The 20,509-nt window shown below is 31.5% G+C and overlaps 1 protein-coding gene across 1 annotated transcript; it reads right to left on the bottom strand.

The window, feature by feature from the left end:
* Positions 1–422: 422 nt before the first annotated feature.
* Positions 423–10,204, bottom strand: LOC140441656 (thioredoxin domain-containing protein 17-like). Its single transcript, XM_072532519.1, has 3 exons — positions 9,682–10,204; positions 8,425–8,506; positions 423–660 (listed from the first exon to the last, which is right to left on the bottom strand). Exons 1-3 carry the CDS (start codon positions 9,863–9,865, stop codon positions 504–506), a joined length of 423 nt encoding a protein of 140 aa, XP_072388620.1. The 5' UTR covers positions 9,866–10,204; the 3' UTR covers positions 423–503.
* Between the last annotated feature and the right edge of the window lie 10,305 nt (positions 10,205–20,509).

Below are 20,509 nucleotides of genomic sequence, written 5' to 3'. Positions count from 1 at the left end.
TAATGCTCTAAAAAACTTTCTATTTACATCCTACCTGTGTTGTGATTATAATTATTTCTGGTCTTACCTTCACTTCTTTGATATTCCCCGTGTCGGATGAATGATTATTGTAATCTCTTGACCTGCAGTCCCATTTGGAATGAAGCAGCTGTACGCATTTATAGAAAACGGATTCAGGATTGCACAAAAAGACTGTTTGATTATGACTTTCTTTTTTCCTCTTCAAGTTGCCTTTTCAACAGTTCGTAAGTTAGAGTATTAAATGAGTTCTCTATTACTTTAACTCATGTATTGCATGTTTTAGCAATGCTAATAGTAAATTACAAATTACATCATTTTCTTCAATTTTTGTGTCACTCCATGAAGAAATTAATATTTTTCTAGCATTAACACATGTATAAACCGAAAAATAAAACATATCATTAGTTACATACAATTATTTATTATGAGTGGGAAATTTATTTATACAAAACATAAAAACTAAACGATCAAATCAAAGTCGCTTAATCATCATCTTCGTTGAGGAGCATGTTGACCAAATCGGCTTTGTCGCACTGCTCGCCCTCCAACCTTTGAGGTCCCTGCCATCTTACCAGAGTTGGTAAAACGCGCAATTTAGTTTTGGGGTCGTGTCTGAAAGGGCAGTTGGGGTCTTTCCATCTAAAACAATAAGAAATTGAAAGTATTAACTAACATACACTCCTGGCCGAATTAGCGTATATTATTTCTTATTATTACTACTAGAAAATGATCTCAAATTATTCAAGTAGAGAAAATGTGTTACAAGAAAAATTCTTAGCCTACTATAGAAACTAAAAAAATTTTCCACGGTATTTTTTCTCTGGGTATCTCCGATAAAGTACGTGCCTCTTAGTGGAGGGATCCGGAGAATACATCGACTTAAAGAACAGTCCTAAATTGGTAGTGTGTCGGCTAAATCGTGTAGGAGATGATTCTGGTACAAACGGCATTAAGGCATCAAATGACCGAATACCTTTTCAGGCCATCATAATGATAAGACCTTTTTCAATTTAACAAAAAATTATATTGAAATGATGGTATATCCTATGGTAAAATGTTCCGGAAGCAAACTGGGACTCTGTTCGGATTTCCGAGTGAGGACTACTTCACGGGGAACAGGTTAGAAAAATTAGGATAGGTGTTGAAATCTTTGAAGTCTTACAGGTAAGAGTATCGATAGTGGATGAGCTGAAAAGAAGGAGTCTACAAAATGCTTGTATTCAAGAAACTAGGTGAAAAGGACAAAGGGCGACAGAACTAGATCAAGGATACAAATTGTGGTATGTACGCAAAAGTAACACTAGGAATGAAGTTGGTATAATTGCTAATAGTGAAATGAAAGATAACGTAGTAAAGTTATAAGGGATGTATATTGTCACCAATTCTTTTAAAACATATGCCGTTTTTTAAAACCAGGAAGCCTCGACTTGACCCAAAATAATACAGACCCATCTCTCTAACATGTTCCATGACTAAAATAATGAAGAAAATAGTCAACGTTCGGCTTATGTGGACTCTGAAAAACCCTAATTGTTCCTTACCAGTACTAAGGATTGTACAAAAGATACATAAGCTTGTACAAAGTACGACCTATAATAACGTTCTTCAATAATAAAATGTCTGCTGTTTATTATCCTGAAAAAAACCTTTCACTTGATGAGTCAATGGTACTATGGCGTGGACGCTTGGTATTCCGACAATATATCAAGAACAAGCATCATAAATACGGGATAAAACACTATATTACAGAGCTAAGTGGTTTAGTTCTAAAATCTTTAGTCTACACTGGAGCCATGGATGATGCCGGTGGAAAAGGCCACACAACAAAAGTAGCTTTACAGCTACTTCAGGAATATTTTTGGACCAAGGACATAGTGTATACATGGACAATTTTTATAATTCCTATGAACTAGCTAAAATATTAACAAATCGAAGTACTTACTGCACTGGAACAGTAAATGTGAGAAGGAAGCATAATCCCAAAGACGTTATTGAAAAAAAAAAGGTGAGCGAATTGCTTGTTTTTCTGATAATATTTTAGTTGGTAAATGGAAGGACCAACGTGACGTTCTTTATATCTCTAATGAATTTGGAAATGAAATGACAGAATTTGTTGATAGAAGGAATAGACCCAGAGAAAAACCTACTGCAATTTTTAATTAAAATAAGCATATGGGGGGTGTCGATCGGCAATACCAACTAAACTCTTACTACCCCTGTAAAAGAAAATCATTAAGGTGGTACAAGAAGTTGGGCATACATTACATACACTTGATGCTAATGAAGTCGTACTTGCTACATAAACAATTTGTTTTATGTCCGATGAGCCTTTATGACTACCGACTGTCAGTTTTGGAAAAACTATTAAACATTGGGATGAATAACAAGCTGAGACCGACAATTAAAACAGTCCACATTATTACCAAAATTTTGACCAAGGAAAACAGAAGGAAAGCGATGTAGAGTGTGCTCTTTCAAGAAAATCCGTAAAATGACGCTTTACCACTGCCAACAATGTACAGAAGAGCCCGGATTATGCGTCGAATGCTTTAACTATTACCATCAATAGTGCAACATTTTGTGTTATACATATAAACAAATTACATAGTTATGTATGTTATGAATTTGAAGTTTTTTTATTGTTCATCTAGTGTCAATAAACTTTTAAAGTAGTAAAAAATATATTGACACGAATGTGTGTCAGTCAGCACATGGCAAAAAATTTATACCTAGGTGGGCCCGACACGCATGCGTGATATTGATAAAAAACAACTAAACTCTCTATATATGGGTTTCAGTTTAGTACTAAAGCAATTACAAAGCCCAAAATATTAAAATATTTAGAAAAAAAAATGCCGCACCCGGCAACTCATCTATCATAGAAGTCAGCAGCGAAAGTGTTTAAGGTTTTTAAAAACAAAGTGTTTATTACGATGGAACGAAACTAACTACGAGTAGCACAAAAGAACAAGTATTATCAAAGGTAGATAGTAACAAAAGATGCTCAATGTGATTACTATTAGTCTCTATGTATAAATTTTCCATTTTGGTTAGAAAACTTCGAATTCTTGCAAAAATTACAGGTTCTAGAAATTAAAAATTTATGGTATACTTCATTCACAATTATAAGAACTGACTTATGCAGAATTTAAAAGTATCCCGCTGATAAAGTCGAAGCCATAAAGGGATTTGCCTCTTCAGGTAAATAGTAAAAAGGACCGGCTTAACGAATTTTATATTTTATTTGTCATTTACATTACATATTTAATTTAAATAAATATCTAGATAATTAAGGGAAAAAATACATAAACTGATGGAGTATTAGAATTAATTATTATATTTTCTGTCTCGATTCTTTATTAAATATATCCAAATTTTGAAAGTCATAAACAATTTTTGTTTTGTTAAAAAAATTGCAAGTGAAATAATAAAATGGTGAAGTGAAAATTAAAATGAATTAATGTAGATATATACATATAGCTAAATATAATTATATTTTATACTTCATGTAAGGAAAGAAGTGTTTTAATTGTTAGTAAGGTATAAAGTATGTCTGAAAAAGTTGGCAACAAATGGGAAATTTCTTTATTATTAATTTCATGAAAAAAACTATTCTTCATAAACATTTCTGCATTTCATAGAAAACAATAATCAATAATCAAATTTATAAAAGTTTAAGTGGCATACACCGAAAATCAAAAATATTGATTTATGCTTAAAAGTGAAGTGGTTTTAAATTTAGGTGCAGCATAAAATGTTATATAGGAATGTGTTATAGGAAAGAATTAAAAGAGACCTTTGAGGAACTGGGAGTTAGCAGAAAGTTGCGTAACATGATACATCTTACTTTAGAGAATACAGAAAACAGAGTCAAAGTAAACAATCGTGTATCGGACAAATTTATAGTAAAAGAAGGATTAAGGCAGGGCGATCCTTTGTCATAATTACTCTTCAATTTATGCCTAGAAAAAATAATGCGAGAAGCGAAAATCAATAGAGAAGGACTCCTATATCATAAAAGACACCAAGTTTTGGCATTTGCGGCTGTAGAAGTAGAAGAAAGATTATCATACGAATTCGATATGGTAGAAAGATTTACATACCTAGGTACAATAATATCACGCAAACCTAACATTAAAGAAGAAATACAAGCTAGAATAATGGTAGGCAATAGAAGTGTACATGCTCTTAGTGAAATGTTGAAAAGCAAGGTTTTATCAAGAAAGGCAAAAATACAGTTATACAAAACAACTATACAACCAATAGTAACGTACTGCAGTGAGACATGGACAATGACAAAAAATGAACAAAATTTACTGGAGATATGGGAAAGGAAAAAGTGAGGAAGATATATGGAGGAATAATAAGGGACGGTTTATGGATAAGAAGATCAAATGATGAGTTAAAGAAATTGTATAATCAACCTAACATAATAGGAGTCATAAAGGCACAGAGACTAAGATGGCGAGGTCACCTAGAAAGGATGTCGAACACGAGGACTCCAAAAGGGTACTGAACTACACTATAACTTTACAAAAGAGAAAAGGAAGGCCAAAAAATAGATGGAATCAGGAGGTAGAAAAAGATATGGAAGAAATTGGACTAGAAGGCCAGAAAAGAAAAATGAATAACAAGAAAAAATGGAGAAAAATCACATATCGAGCCAGAGAAGATCTCAGTACATAAAGGAAAGCGAAAATGAAGAAAGAACAAACTTTTTAAGCCATGGGCCTCTAAGGCCTTTAGTGCTATTGTGTATACATATAAAATGTTATTTTAATTTGGTTGTAGGATTTAAAAATTATTTTTAAATTTAGATTCATGGCCTTTTAATGATGTATCAATAGGTGCATTAATTTTTAATTTTATTTCTAATTTACCTTATTCAATATACAAAATCAACAAATGCAAAAGTATTTTTTTATTTACTTTTTACTTTGAATGTATTATTTAATTATTAGAAGGCCATGAATCTAAACTTGGACATAATTTTTAATAGCTACAAACATTTTAAAATTACATTTTCTTGCATATCTAAGTTTAAAATCACTTTCCTCTTCAGTATTAATTAATAATTTTGATTTTTCCTATCTACCACTTAATATTTTATAAGATTATCTGTTAATGATTTCTATGTGATGCATAACCTTTAATGAAGAATAATTTTTTTTCGTAAAATTATTAATAAAGAATATTTCCCATTTTTTGCCAACTTTTTCAGACATGAAACGGAAAACTTAAACATAACAAGTCAACATGAATAAATATGAACCTTTTAAAACGAGTAAATCGGTACTCACCGAAGGGACCTCAGATGTTCAAATACAATTAGCGTCTCTTTGTAAAGACAATGAAGTTGACTTTACTTAAGTAACAAGACATTTACTCAACACAGACACAACTCAGTACTCCCCTGAGGTAGTGATAAGTTATAGTCTAAAAAATCATTATGAAATTGACTGGCCAGTATGAAAACTAGTGCCAATAAAACACAAAACACACACAAAACATTTTCTTCGTTGAGACTTAAAATAATGATTAATAACAATAATTATAGAAAATTTGTATGTTTATAAAAAGAGTTTTTTGACATTATGCTTTATTGATAATATTTTATCTGATTATATATACCTATATACAGTCGTGCTATGCTTGGCTATTATGCCGGTCCTGGCAGCTTTGGTAGCTGTGATAATTATACAACAATAGACTATTTACAAGGGATTATTCAGTTTTACAGCTGTTATTAAAATAACTTTTATAATGAGACACTAAATTTCTGGATACAGTATATCGATTCGGAGGTTATTTCTGCGTTCTGGAGGTATTTAAAAAAACTAATTACAAGGCGTTATTCAAAGAGCTATAGCTCCCTTCGGAAGCATTTTCGGAGTAGATGAATTGAGTTAAATTATCTTAAAATTATCTGAGGAATCTCCAGTCTTCGTTTGTTAAGAGAGTTTCTGGGCACCCTGTATATTCAAATTATAAGCCTAAAATTTAAAGATTTTTTTTAAAAAATCCCCTAGGCTCTTTCTTCTAATCGTCGTAATTTTAATTTTTCAAAAAGTTAAAAAGAAATTCAACTACAGTCTGTCCCAAACACTTCTTTCAGTGAGTCACTAATTTTGACGTCATATAGGATTTTAAGAATGTCGAGAATTAGTTAAATTTGACAGTTGTAGGATCGTAATCTCTTTTTCTAATCGAAAATAATTTAATAATTTTAATATTAGTCTTTGTTCTTTCTCGATATATCTCGGCATATTTAAAATATTTTTATGACAAGAAATACAAAATTAAATTTCTACTGTAAAATGTCTGATAATACTACCTGGAATGACAATTATCACTTTATCAGTTGACATTGTGAAAGTACTGTCACGATCGAGACAATCTGCGTCAAATTATATTTATGCTCATCACTGATTGGATATCTATTTAGCGTATTCTAAACTCCAACCAATTATACATCCGTAAGTAGAATTAGATTTACGATAAATAATTTTCTAAGTTCTATGTATAATAATCACAGACTCACGTTTTTTCTGTCACCTCTAGCTTAATGTGTTAGAGAGAATTCGATCAACTATGACGCACTGAAAGAAGGGTTTAGGACGAACTATATCTAGAAGTTTTAGTTTTTCACATAAAAAAATTTGAAAATTATTCATTAAAAAAAAATAGATTGCAAAAACTACTGAATCGATTTTAATGAAATTAAGAAATTAAGGTTTGAAACTAGCATTAACTTACGTAAAATTCAATTACAAAACTTTTATATCTGATACAAAATTGTTCTAAAGCCAATAGTTTTTGAGGTATATGCGAAAAAAGAGGAAAATTGTGTTTAATAAAAAGGTAAGCCCACATTTTACAACTCACAACATGTGTTAGTATTTATGTTATTTTAATAATGGTTTTACAAAATTTTACACCTCATATAGACAGCATAATATTATTTTACCCTCCTATAAACACATAAAGAAGAAATGGTTCCATGACATGTATTCTAATGACATTAACATGACTTTGCATTTCACAAATCTTGGTATTTACATTAATTCTACACCTGTGATTTATATCTAAGTCAATACATAAAATTTACATAGTCAATACACTCGTATTTGACTTGTAGAGATACATTTTTCAAGATTATAAAATCAAAAATGTCATAGAAAAACATATTTTAATCTTTAGGTATCTTCACAAAAACATTTTGGTTTAAAATACAAATATTAATCAAATAAAATTTTAAACTTTTACAGTTACACAAAGAAACTGCAACTTTTAATCATGACAATGAAGTTTTCATAATCCCAAAAAGACCCAGCATCAAATTAAAATCCTGTATCTATAGCAACAAAAAATTTACTATGTAGAGAAAATTAGGTTCCTTGTCATGATTTTTGATAAAAAAAACTAACTTGGAAAACAATTAATCAATATTTAGAGAAAACATGTTAACCTGCAATAAATTTACTACAATTAGGTACTAGTTTCCAAAAGTTGAGGTCTGATTACTCAAATCGCCTAAGTACCAACTTACATATCACTAATCAAAACTTGACTATGGATCTGTTGTCTACAATTCATCCAAAAATCACATATTTGCCAAAATATGTCTTTGAATTTCCTTAAATACACACCACACAAGTCTTTACTGGCAAATTGGAAAACTTCCACGTTCTTACAGGAGGCAATATCTAAGCCTTACCTAAACAACTACACTTTTAAATCAAATCAAAGTAACCCAGTAACATAGAATGTAATCTTGGAATACCTCCTTTTTGTATTGTACCTCTTCCCTATATCAAAATCATTCTAATAAGCCTAAATAAATAAAACACACCATAAATTCAAACAAGACAAGAATTTCACAGACCATTAAACAACTATTAATGGTTACAACACTATACACTGATGCATCAAAAAACGAAGATGAATCTGAAGCAGATTTTTTTTTAATGAAATCAATAAACTTCAAGTTAACACTAACTACTGCCATATTTTTGCAGAAATGTTTGCTATTCTAAAAGCATTATCGATATTCGAAATTCATTTAATGTGTTAAAAAACTTGATGTTATACAATATCAACATGTAACATCCTGTGAAATTATTACAGAGAATTTTAGTGATATGTATTACCCTATATTGTTAAGGAATAAAACACATATAAAAGTGTATTAAAAAAAGAAGAATATTTTTGAACAACAAATTATTCTTAACAACAAATTATTATTTTACTATTATTACCCCAAAATCTAAATATTTTCTACATATATGAGAGTTAATGAGATTTAGAAAAGTTTAGTACAAATATTTAGTTTGTTAATTTGCCTTCAACAGTTTAATAAATCCTAAATATTATTAATCAGTGATAAATTGGGAAAATACTTACATTGGCATATCACCAACTTCAACCCTGATAAAATGGGAATTTGGATCAGTGCCCTCCAATTCTTTGTCTATAACTGGCCAAGCTATACAAACAACCAAAAAAAACTGTTAAATGCATATAAATAAAAAGTCAGTATATGTATATACTAAATTGTTAAGATCTTCTGGTAATGTTAATACTTTGAATCCTTATTTTGAAATATTAGTGCCAATTTCAATACCAATTATCATAAAACAAAATCTAACTACAATTTAGTGGTCTTTTGGCCAACTCGAGTGATAAAAGTCTCAATTTCATGTATTAATCATGTTTTCTTCCAATGTTTCTTTGCAAAGTCCTAGTTTTGTATTTAATTATGTGATCGATGATCTGAACTTAAGAACATCAACTTTTAAAAAGACAGGTCATTTTATTTTTAAACGGCTTCATAAAATGGATACAACACACACATTCTTAAGCCACTTATTTCTACAATACTGAACCACTTGGTACAATATTCTGACACTAATGAAGCCTTTATTTACTTTTATAGCATATTTCGATATACAGGAATAGATAAAGAAATTTACTTACTATTAAAAAAAGTTTTGTCCATTTAATATGCAAACTGCATTTCTAATAGAAGACAGACTACCATGAAGATATTTTATAATTTATACAGTCAACATGATAAAAATATTGTCATGAACATTGTGTTAACTTCAAAGAAATAAAATTTCCGTACATATAGTTGTATAATCGATCAATTTTGCAAAAAAAACTTTTAGTAACAGTCAACTGAGTAAAAAATTTCTGTAGCTTTCTCTAGTGGCATTTTTCTCTAGTAGTAGCTACAATGTTTACAGTAATTTTAAAGGTAAGTATCTTGCCCACAATTATCCACAACCACAAATGTGTACATAATAATGTTATTCCTTTACATGAAGAATAACATAATAGAACATTCATTCTATATAAGTAACATAATTATTCAGAAGACGATTCAGAGAATTGAAACTTAAATGATTACAACTGATCACATGTTTTAGATAACAAAACGATGTGGAGTAAACCATGACTATAACAGTCTACATACTAGGTATAATACAAAAATCACTGCAGAATTAAAAAATTTAATTCGAATCTAAATACAAGGTATACCTATTATGTGACTCAGAAACGTTCTAGTTGGTTCTAGTGTGGAAGTAAGGTTAAAAAACCGGTGAAACCTATTTTACTTCTAAATACTAAATACATTAAGAATATATATGAAATTACCTCTGACACAATAGGTACACCAACTTGTGTTGTCTGGTTTTCTAGGGCTGGAATACAACACATGCACTTTTTGGCCCTGGCTATCGAAGTTCTTGAAAAACTCCTGGAATTTTTCATATCCTTGAATGACGTGTGTCTGCACCATTTTTTTAGTTGAATATTTACGAATAATACCTAGCAACATTCACTGCTGCAGCTACAATGATTATAAAAATGTTACTTCGTAACTGGAAACTGGGGAAACCAGAAAACACAGATAAAAAAAAAACTACACCACCACACACAGAACTATTTTACCACATGACGATTATGACGTGTAGGCAAAACTCTGTTTATCTAGAAAACCACAGTCGCACTGTCGTAAATTTAATCCGCGAGAAAAGATTTAAGGATGATTAAAGACACCGCTGCGGAACAAATTGTGGTAATGTGGCTATTTGGATTTACTGCAGTTTTATATGCGATTAGGTTGCGATTAATATCAGGAAATGGGAAAACCATATTAAGTATGATGCTGCAAAAATTAAGACATTATGTTTTTAGGCGATAAATTTGAAATGTCATCTTCGCAATCTCATCAGTAGCGTCGAATATAAAGTTTTTTTTAGGAATTGAATCATTTAATTGGCATTGGCAATTCGTAAGATTAGGTAGGTACTTAACTGAATTTTTCTAAATGAAGACGGAAGTTCAAATTGGTACCACAGTAAAGTTTATTTTACTATAAATTAAATTTGCTTGAAATAGTATCTGGATTTAAATGAAATAATAAAAACTGTATATTACAAATTGATTTGTTATAAAGATAGGGCTGCGGTCACTGAATAGTTTACACCTTCATTTTTTACATTGTAATACAACAGTTTAATGCTTAAAAGAAGCTTCTTTCGGTATATACTGTGACAGCGATGTAATATACTATGATACTATGTTACGATGTAGTATACTACATCGATGATTACATCGTTGTACTGTGGTAATACCAAAGAATATGACGTATTCATTTCTTGATGGTAATCTTCTGTCTTTGTTTCCTCTAAAAGTAAAAGTAATTCATTAACTAAACAAAACTCTGATCCGATATATAAAACTATCAGGCATTTTCCTTTCCCTGATGGGTTTTTCATACGAAAGCGTTTTTTTTTGTAATTACCATTAATACTTGGCATTAACTTCATATTTTTAGCTTAACAACACTTATATGTCGCTAAAGAGTTCTAAAAAGAAGTGTTTATTAAAGAAATGCAGACTAAAAATCTAAAAATAAAGGAACAGCGCACAAACAAACAAAAAATCGGCGATATAACTTAATTAACTTTACTTCTCCTAGGTTCAAAACGAGGTATAAATGTCAAAGTTCTTTTCAAAAATTTTGAGTGTATTTAAAAATAAAATAAAAAGCTGTTAAATGCGTTAAAAATACCTGGAATGCATTTGAATGATGAACAAAAACAAGAGTAATTGCTAAACTCGAAGAAGTTTGGTCACTAAAGCAAGTTGCTCCAGATTTAAACGTGAGTCACATATGCTTATGGAAAATCAAACAAATATATGATGATTTTCACTCTATAGCACAGTTAAGTGACTCAAGAGGGCAGACAATCTCCACAGAATAACAAGATGAGGTGTTAGTAGATTATCTGAGAGAAACTCCATTTGCCACAGCTCGAAAGGCTAGCGAAGAGACAGCGTTTCCGGGCAGCATTCGCACTGCACGTAGAAGGTTTAAAGCAGGTGAATTGATAAATTGTGCAGCTACAAGGAAACTCTTTTTGACTGAGGATCGCAAGGAAAGACAAGTTGCATTTTATAATGAATTCATAAAGCGTGAGGACAACGTTTGGTCTAACGTAATTACTATTTAAATGGGAATAAGCCACAATTAAAGGTTAAAGTACGTTTATTGACGTTTCAATTTTCACTTCGGAAATCGTTCTCAAAATTGCTTCAGAACAATATTTTGGTCTAACGTTGGATTTTCCGATGAAAAAGTGTTTCAGTCATATAGCATTGGTCGAATAAAACTTTATAGGCTGAGAAATCATAGCTTAGATGAACGGTATATCATCATTTAAGAAATAGTGGAGGATTCCCGGTGAACGTAAAGATATGAATAAGCGCTGAAGGTCCGGGCTTTGTTCTCATATAGAAGAAAAATTAACAGGATTATATTACAAACATATTCATGAGAACATAATCTTGCCATCAGTGATCCAGAGATTCTACCAATAACGACTTCATCTTACAACATGACAATTGCCCTTTGCATACGAGTAGAATTGTTCGAGAATGTTTGGATGAAAATAATATTATTATTCTTCCGTGGTCGTCCTGGAGTCCAGACCTTCCGAAAATATATGGACAGAGTTGACAAAAAAAAAATAAATGAAAGAAACATTAGGTCACGGAATAAAATTGAACTATGGAAAGCAATTGAGGAGGCATGGGAGGAGCTTCATGAGTATAACATGAGGAAATTGGTGCTATCTATTAACAGAAGAGTTCAAAGGTGTTTTAATAATAATGGGGCACCCACTAAATATTAATTTACGTCGATCGTCCATTTATGATCAATTTTAACACCCTCAAAATCATTGATTAATGACCCCTATTAATGAAGGTGGTTTTATCAAACGCTCCCTCAATGTCTATGAATATACCTAGGGTGGATTCTTTATTATCCAGCGATCTTTCAATTCTTCCCACTACATGATGCAGTGCAGAATCGGTAGATCTTCCCGAAGTATATGCATGTTGATTTTGGTGAAGTGGGTTATGGACCAGAACTTCATACCTTATATACCTCTCGCATAGCCTTTCCATCGTTTTCAACAGAAAGGATGTTAATCTAATTGGTCGGAAAGCCTTTGGTAGGGTGTAGTCCATCCTACCTGGTTTTGGTATGAAGACCACACGTACCTCTCTCCACTTCCTAGGAATATATCTCAGAACCAAAGAGGCTCTTAATATTTCCACGAGGTGCGGCAGAAGGATATCCAGTCCCCACCGTAGTATTCCTCTGGGATATTACCTGAACCGTATATGGCGTTCAACAGTTCAGTTAACTCCTTTGTGCTCCCTTCACTTATCACCTTAATAAGTTCAACGGGTATTTCGTCCGAACCTGTGGCCTTACCATTCTTATACTGTTTTAAAGCTGCTATCTAGTGTTGACGGCCCTGTCATGCAATTTATTTCTGGAAGGTTATCTAATGGAAAGTTCTTCGATGTAAATTTTCCAGGTCACCAACTTCTCCTTAACTGTCGTCGCCAGGTTCCCGTCTTTGTTAATGGGGAGGTGTGTGTTTCTCCTCTTGTATTAACCAGTTGCTTCTCGAATCTTTAGGTGGAGATTTGTATGATTGTATTTCATTTGGAGCTCTTCGATTAGTTTACATTTTTCTTGCACATGTTTTGTTAATTTCTTGGTATTTCTTCGCGTCCCCGTTTTTCATTAATCTTCTTTGGTCCATCATCTGCAGATCATTAGAGTCGCTTCTTTGATTTTTCTCTTTTTATGTCATTTTAAATAACATAAAAATGATCTTAAATATGTAAACACGCATGTCACATGCGTGTTTACCTATTTGAGATCTATCAAATTCTCTAGTTTTAATATAAGATTGATGTTCACTTATTCTAACATTTAATGGCCTTGATGTTTCACCTAAATAAACCTGATCGCATTTACAAGGTATTTTATAAATACAATTCTTTGTCCTTTCTTATTCATTTTTAGGTTCAGTTTTAGACAAAATAGATCTCAGTGTATTTATTGTTTTGAAATGTTGAATTTATTTCCTATCCTTTTAAGTTTTTCTGATAATCCTTTTATGTATGGTATTGTTATTTTCCTTACATTCCTTGTGTATGCTTTAGGATCTCGTTCTAAGTTGTTCTGTCCTATTCGGTCGATTTTGTTAAAAATTCCTTATTTATAAACGATAAAGGATAATCATTTTTTAATAAAACAGATGTTAACAAATGTTTTTCCTCCAAGAAAGAATTTTCGGTAGAACAAGCAATTTTGGCTCTATCGTATAAGGATTTATTGATTTCTTTTTTAATATTAATATTGTGATTTGATTTGAAATTTAAATATCTGTTGGTGTCAGATAAAATTAAATTATTAGAAGAATTTTTTACCAAGTAACAAAAACAAAATTTGTTTAATTTATTAATGTTTGTAGGTATTTTGAGAAAAATTTCCGAAGTGGAAATTGAAAAGTCAATAAACTTACTTTATCCTTCAATTATGGCTTATTCCCATTCAAATAGTAATTATATTTAAAATAAAATGGATATTTTTAACCCAGATTTCCTTATTTTCGTTATTAAGAACCTTATTCATTTTATTCAAAAAAAACTTCATTCCATAATTTGCATTTGGTTACATTTTGTAAAATAGATTTATTTTATTTTCATTTTTTAAATTTAATCACCCTATTCTGGGTCCGCCACTAGTAATTAATGTCACTTTGTCGTAAAATGTGCGTTTAAATAAGGTAAAAATTAAAAAAGCGGCTACTAGATGTAGGGATGTAAACTGTTTAATGTCGTCATCTGTACCTGTACCTAATATTTGCTGTTTTAGATAGGGATGATAGCAAGTTACTATAAAAATAATATATATTAAAACTAAAAAAGGTATTATATTTACAATACTCAACGTATTTATTTTTTTATTACATGTAAATAAAATTTTGTAACGAATTAAAAATAGGTTTGTTAGAACGCTACGAAAAACCGCCACATAACTTTTTATTATACTGTTTTCCTGCCCAAAAATTTACGAAACATTTTAAAAAAAATTTTTGGTTGAAAATTTTTCAACCAAAAATTTAATTTTCTCAGAACTTTTCATCAAACTTTTTAGACAATTTTTACTTATGTCCTATAATTTGCAAGATTGTCATTCCACCAGGGTACTTTCCCGTTGAAATTCCTCACTACATAAAACAATTATCTTTAAGCGCTGACATGACAATGAAATTTTACGGCGGTCACGTCTACGTTCAATGTATGCCTTATCATCCCTTTAATCTTACCTAAACAATATTCCAGGTCTGCTTGATATGCTTCCCAATTTATTTTACGAGGATTACGATAAGTTTCCTTGACATGCTCATTGCCTGTCTCGATGGTCTGAACAAGACACGTCATCTAAAGCATACCATTTTTTAACAGTTTGGTATTTGTACTGCCCCAGGTCAGATGGTAGGCATTCAAATCATAGCCAATGATTAATTGCAGTTCATTTTTCATGCAATCTCTCACTAACTGTTCTAACTCCCTTGGTCCCTTGATGATTGTTCGGGATCATCATATGGGAGGAATGCTGATCTGAGAACTATCTCCTTCATAACTCCTTCCTCTATGACCTTGATCTTAACTGTCGTTCAGTCTGTGGAACAGAGATCATAACCAGTCTTCTGTGTTTAGGTCTTGATTTTGCCTCTTTAGACGGGTCCTGATAGTTTCTTCGTCAAATTTATTCTAGGGGAAGCGGGTGAAGACCATAGGGCGCTTGGGCATATTATTTGGAACAATTATATTTAAGTTTACTCCCTCCCACAGGCCCTCAATAGTTTTCACCACTTCAGTCGTCCATTTTTTTTGTATACTCGTTAACACAGTTCACCCACAGGGTCCTTTCGCTAAACGATGTTTTATGGAACTGCAGAAGTTCATTTTGATTTGCTCCAGTTTGTTAATGATAAAATTTGCTTGAGCCCGACCTAGTCTGCTCGTTAGAGCACCTTGGTTTCTTAGCAACTCTGTTACGAGGGGGGTAACAGAGTTGCTGATTTGGATTTCGTAGTATTTGCTATGGTCTATGTCCCGGCAGCCATATTTGCCTTTTCTTATCTTCTTTTGTTGAGCTCTAGTCTATATTCTTTACCTCTATATTGTTTGATAATAGCATAAGCATCAAGCATAATTTTAAAATCACCTATTCGCCAATTTTAAGAAATTTTTTTAAAGGCGTCAATAATATCTTTGACTCTTCAAACAATTAACTTCATTATGTAATTTCAAAAAAATGATTATCCTTATAAATGCGAAGCTAGGAAAACGCTGTGAATTGATAAACTCCTCACGAATTGAGTCATGGTCTTTCTAGCGACCAAGTCATTTGAAGTGAAGCATCATATCTCACATGAATAAACTCTTTTCCTATTTACTGTTCTAATGGCTCACGTTTCGAAGGCATAACGGAAAACAAGTGTTCAAACAACATTGAACTTTATTTTCTGTTATATTTGTGGTTTTCCATATTTTGCTAATAATGTTCTTTCTGTCCTCTTCGTCTTATCATAGGTCTTCCTCTCGTTTTTATCCTGATAGTATATATTCCGTTATTTTTATTACTGAGTTTGTTCTTTGTTTCTTCATTAAATATGTACTTTTCCTTTGTGCTTTTATTGCTGTTACTATGTTCCAGGGTCTTGCTTCATTTATGTTTATTACCTAATTCACAAAACCATTTTTTTAATACTTTTAGTTACACAGTTTTCAGTAGCTTTTTTCTCTAATAGTTCATATGGTTGTTTTGTATATCTTCATCGTTTTATTTCAACTTTGCTTGTCTCTAAATATATTTTTGTTTTGTTTAAAGCTAAGATTTTATGACTTAATTCTCCTCTTGTACTCTATTCTATTATACTTATACATATAAATATTTAAACGTCTCCACTCGTCAAAAATTAGAAATTTTGATTTTAAATTCTGAGATTGTATCGAGTATCTTGTTCTCGTTCCATCGATTGATTTACATTGAAAAAAAAACAATACAAATTTCTTTAAACGTCGTAACCCAGTATATATTGATTATTCATCGTTCTCGAGGACTTGAAGATTAGTTTAAAGATAAAGTACACCGTTTAAATTTCTACTAAACATACTTTAAAACCATCAATTTTCTTGTAAACGGGTTAGAACGAAAATTACAGCGTTAATCATTTTAACGGATTACCCTTTCATGTTACTTCTAAGACTGCAGCAATTTGTCCAGGAAAAATAATCTTTAGCATGTTAGCACATTCATAATTGGCGTCTTATATACTATTTTCCAAAGATAAGTATTCATCTGTAAGTGACTAATATTTTTCAATAAAATTTCTGTAAATACATGAAAGATCTAATACAATTATTTAAATTCACTACACAATTTACCTCAACGATATGTTTTAAAAATTTTAAGTGTCTATCTACAAACATTGTAAGGTTTTATCTTCTTCAGTCTTAGACTCTAAAAGTATTAGAAGAAATGGGAATATCCCCATAACTGCAGAACTTCGTGAGGGATTATTTCACAGGCAGGAACATTAATATAAGCAAAGATGACACAATGAAGACATCTGCGGGAGTGCTACAGGGCTCGGTCCAAAGTCCGCTGCTCTGGAATGTACTTTATAATGAAATATTGGAAATACGGGCAATTGCTTACGCAGACGACCTGGTCATACTAGTGGAGCACTTCGAGAATGGGTCCTTAATGGATGGGGCAAACACAATCCTTGAACTAGTTAGGATTTGGCTAGAGGAGAGACACCTGACGCTAGCCACACAGAAGACGGAGCTCTTGGTTTTGCTTGTATTAGTCTTCATTCCTATTTCTCATAGCAGCTGTTGACTCTTTCTATACGCGTGCGAATGGCCACATTAGAATCTGCCACCAAGACAGTATTGGGGGCATAACAAATGTTGTTTATTAATTCCCCATTTAGTTTTACACCTTCCGTTTATATTAGACATTGAAGACATGTTAGAGGTTAGGTTATCAAAACAAACAAAATTTTGCTGTTTTATTGTTCTAATAACATTTTAAGTTTTGAAAGCATATTAAAAATAATATTGTGCGTATTAGTTAATTCGGTTATTGCTTTTTATATTTCATAAATAATAGATCGCAAAAAGCCGAGGATTGCTGAAATATTTTAAGGTAAAAATTTTAGATTTATAATGACCAATGATTGTAACGGTTGTTCCTAAGATCTCGGTACTGATGAAAAGCAAATATTATAATAGCATGCGACAGTTGCCGTTCAAGGATAGGTATACATTGCAGAAAAATGCTCCGGCTTGTCCACATCCGAGATACGGGCAATTATTTTGCAGAAACGTCTACTTATGTACTTTTTCGCTACTTATCGTGATGTTTTTAAAAGTGTTCCTATGTTTGTGCGAAAATTTGCCAAGCTGGAAGAAGAAATCACCAATTAAAGAAAAGATTACATTAATGGAAAATAGCAATTCACAGACAACAGCCAATTTAGTTTTTGAAGTTATACTTCTATACGCGCGCTCCACGTTGGAAATTTGTATGGGAGTGAATCTGTGAAATCATTACATATGTAAGATAATGAGTAAGAGAGAGACAGAAGATGTATTTTCTCTCTCTTCCTCTCTCGAATATAAAAATGTTCCTATATATAATAAAATAATTATTAATATTATTATTTATGTGATATGTTTTGTATTATTTATTAAATGTTCATAATTATATTAGTCTTTTGTACTTCAAAATAATAATCTCAATAAATCACTGTATGACCCAGAACTGTCAATTTTGAAATTCGTTTGTGTCATGTCTTCGGTAGTATAGTAGTCAGTATCCCCGCCTGTCACGCCGGAAACCGGGGTTCGATTCCCAGTCGGGGAGGACTTTTTTACTAATATTATTACATGGTAAATTAAACATATGAGTAAGTAGAACAGTTATGTATATTATTGTCATTTTTAAATACTTATGAATATTGCATAATTTGTATTGTATTATTATATTGAATTATGTTGCACTGTATTGTAGTGTATTTTTTTATGTATATTGTTGTCATTTTTAAATACTTATGAATATTGCATTTTAATTTGTATTGTATTATTAGATTGAATTATGTTGCACTGTATTGTAGTGTATTTTTTTTATGTATATTATTGTCATTTTTAAATACTTATGAATATTGCATTTTAATTTGTATTGTATTATTATATTGAATTATGTTGCAGTGTATTGTATTGTAACAAAATAAACAATGAATTTTACTGCAGAGTATGTGTAAAAAAAATTTGCATTCAACTCTTTTCATACATATATGAAAATAAAAATATACATCTTCATCAAAATATTGATTCAATCCTTCATTTACTATACTCCTATTACAGGTCAAATGTTGTTTATTAATTGTTAGCAAGTTGTTATTAATTCTGTTTCTCTTTCTGCTATGTCTTACCTATAGCATTACATATGTAATTATTGTGCAGATTGACTCCCAAATAAATTTGTAACGGCGAATGCGTGTATAGAAGTATAACTTCTACTGGCAGTCCCACTGGACTGCCACACCCGTTTTTTTTATGAAGTACAACAACGTATAGATAGAGCTCAAAATCTTATGATTTATAAAATTGTAAAAAAATCACCCCGCGAAGTATACAACTGGCGCATTGTCAAACTGTGGAAAATGTTGTTCTGCAATATCTATGTTTTTGGTGATTACAATCTTCCCAATGCATCATGGGAGATATTGGAGAGTTTGGTGTAGTAATGGTGCATTGTCCAGCAGGTGATCCAGTAGTAAATATTGCTTAAGCCTTTGGTTTTTTTAAAATTGAATCAACATAACAATATTCCCAATAATCGTAATTTATTTTGGATTTAATTTTTTCTAATGTTAGGCAGTGGCGCACTCAGGGGGGGGGGGGTTGGGGGTTAACCCCCCCCATGACAGTATTCCGACACTGTTACTCACACATTTTAAGGACTCAAAATGGAGGTAACATCATATAAAAATTTCGGTGACCAACCCAGAGGCAAATTCTAGGTGCGCTACTGATCTACTTTCTATTATATGTATATCTATATATCATTTCCTAGCATCCATGATGTTGGTTCTGAATGTTGCTTAAACCTCGATGTGAAAGAAACAAATAGAAATAAGTTGGTTTATGATGAGTTGTTTAGAACTTTAGTACAAATATTTGTCCTTCTAAGATTACCATGACTGTCACCATGAATAAGCTTACTGCTGGCCCAGATGGAGTGGCTAATTTTTTACTAAAAAAGTGTGTCTGTACCCTTGTAATGTCATTTGTTATATTGTTTAATAGATCTCTGGAAACCTCAGTTTTCTTCTTCAGGAAAGAAAATTATGTTGTTCCTATATTTAAAAATGATAGAAAGACAACATTAAAAATTATCGTAGCATTTGTATACAATCTGCAATCCCTAAGCTCTTTTACTGTCTTATAGCAAAGCAACTTTCTTGGTAATGTAAAGGCTTAATATCTCAATCACATGGTTTTCATAGCAAAAAATCTACCGCAACAAACTTGGTTATTCTATCAATTTGATATATTATCTCAAATGGAAGACTGTAAACAGGTAGATGCAAAATACACAGATTTTTCTGAAGCATTTAATCGTGTACATCACCAAATACTTTTGGGCAAATTAATTTACATAGGCTTTCATGTCAGGTTTGTTGAATTGATTAAAAACTCTACATCTGGGAGAAGTCAAAGAGTCAAGCATAGGTTGTTATCTGTTCGACGGTATTTCAGTAACATATGGAGTTCCTGAAGAAGGCCACACTTTTCCACTTCTTTTTAACATATTCGTTAACGACATCATTTCCTGTTTCCTAAATAGCAAATATCTAATGTTGGCAGATGACTTGAAATTTTAGAAAGTTATAGATAGCTTAAAAGAACAAGCCTTGTTGCAAGATGACTTAGACTGCCTACAGAATTGGTGCAATCAGAACAAACTCTACTTGTAAAAAAATGTTTTTTTAGAAAAGTCAATAGAATTGGAACAAGCGCTATA

Source organism: Diabrotica undecimpunctata, chromosome 5 (genome assembly GCF_040954645.1).
Source record: "Diabrotica undecimpunctata isolate CICGRU chromosome 5, icDiaUnde3, whole genome shotgun sequence".
NCBI classification, from domain to species: Eukaryota; Metazoa; Arthropoda; class Insecta; order Coleoptera; family Chrysomelidae; genus Diabrotica; species Diabrotica undecimpunctata.
The sequence above is the reverse complement of the archived record's forward strand: the minus strand, read 5'-3'. Positions and strand labels throughout refer to the sequence as shown.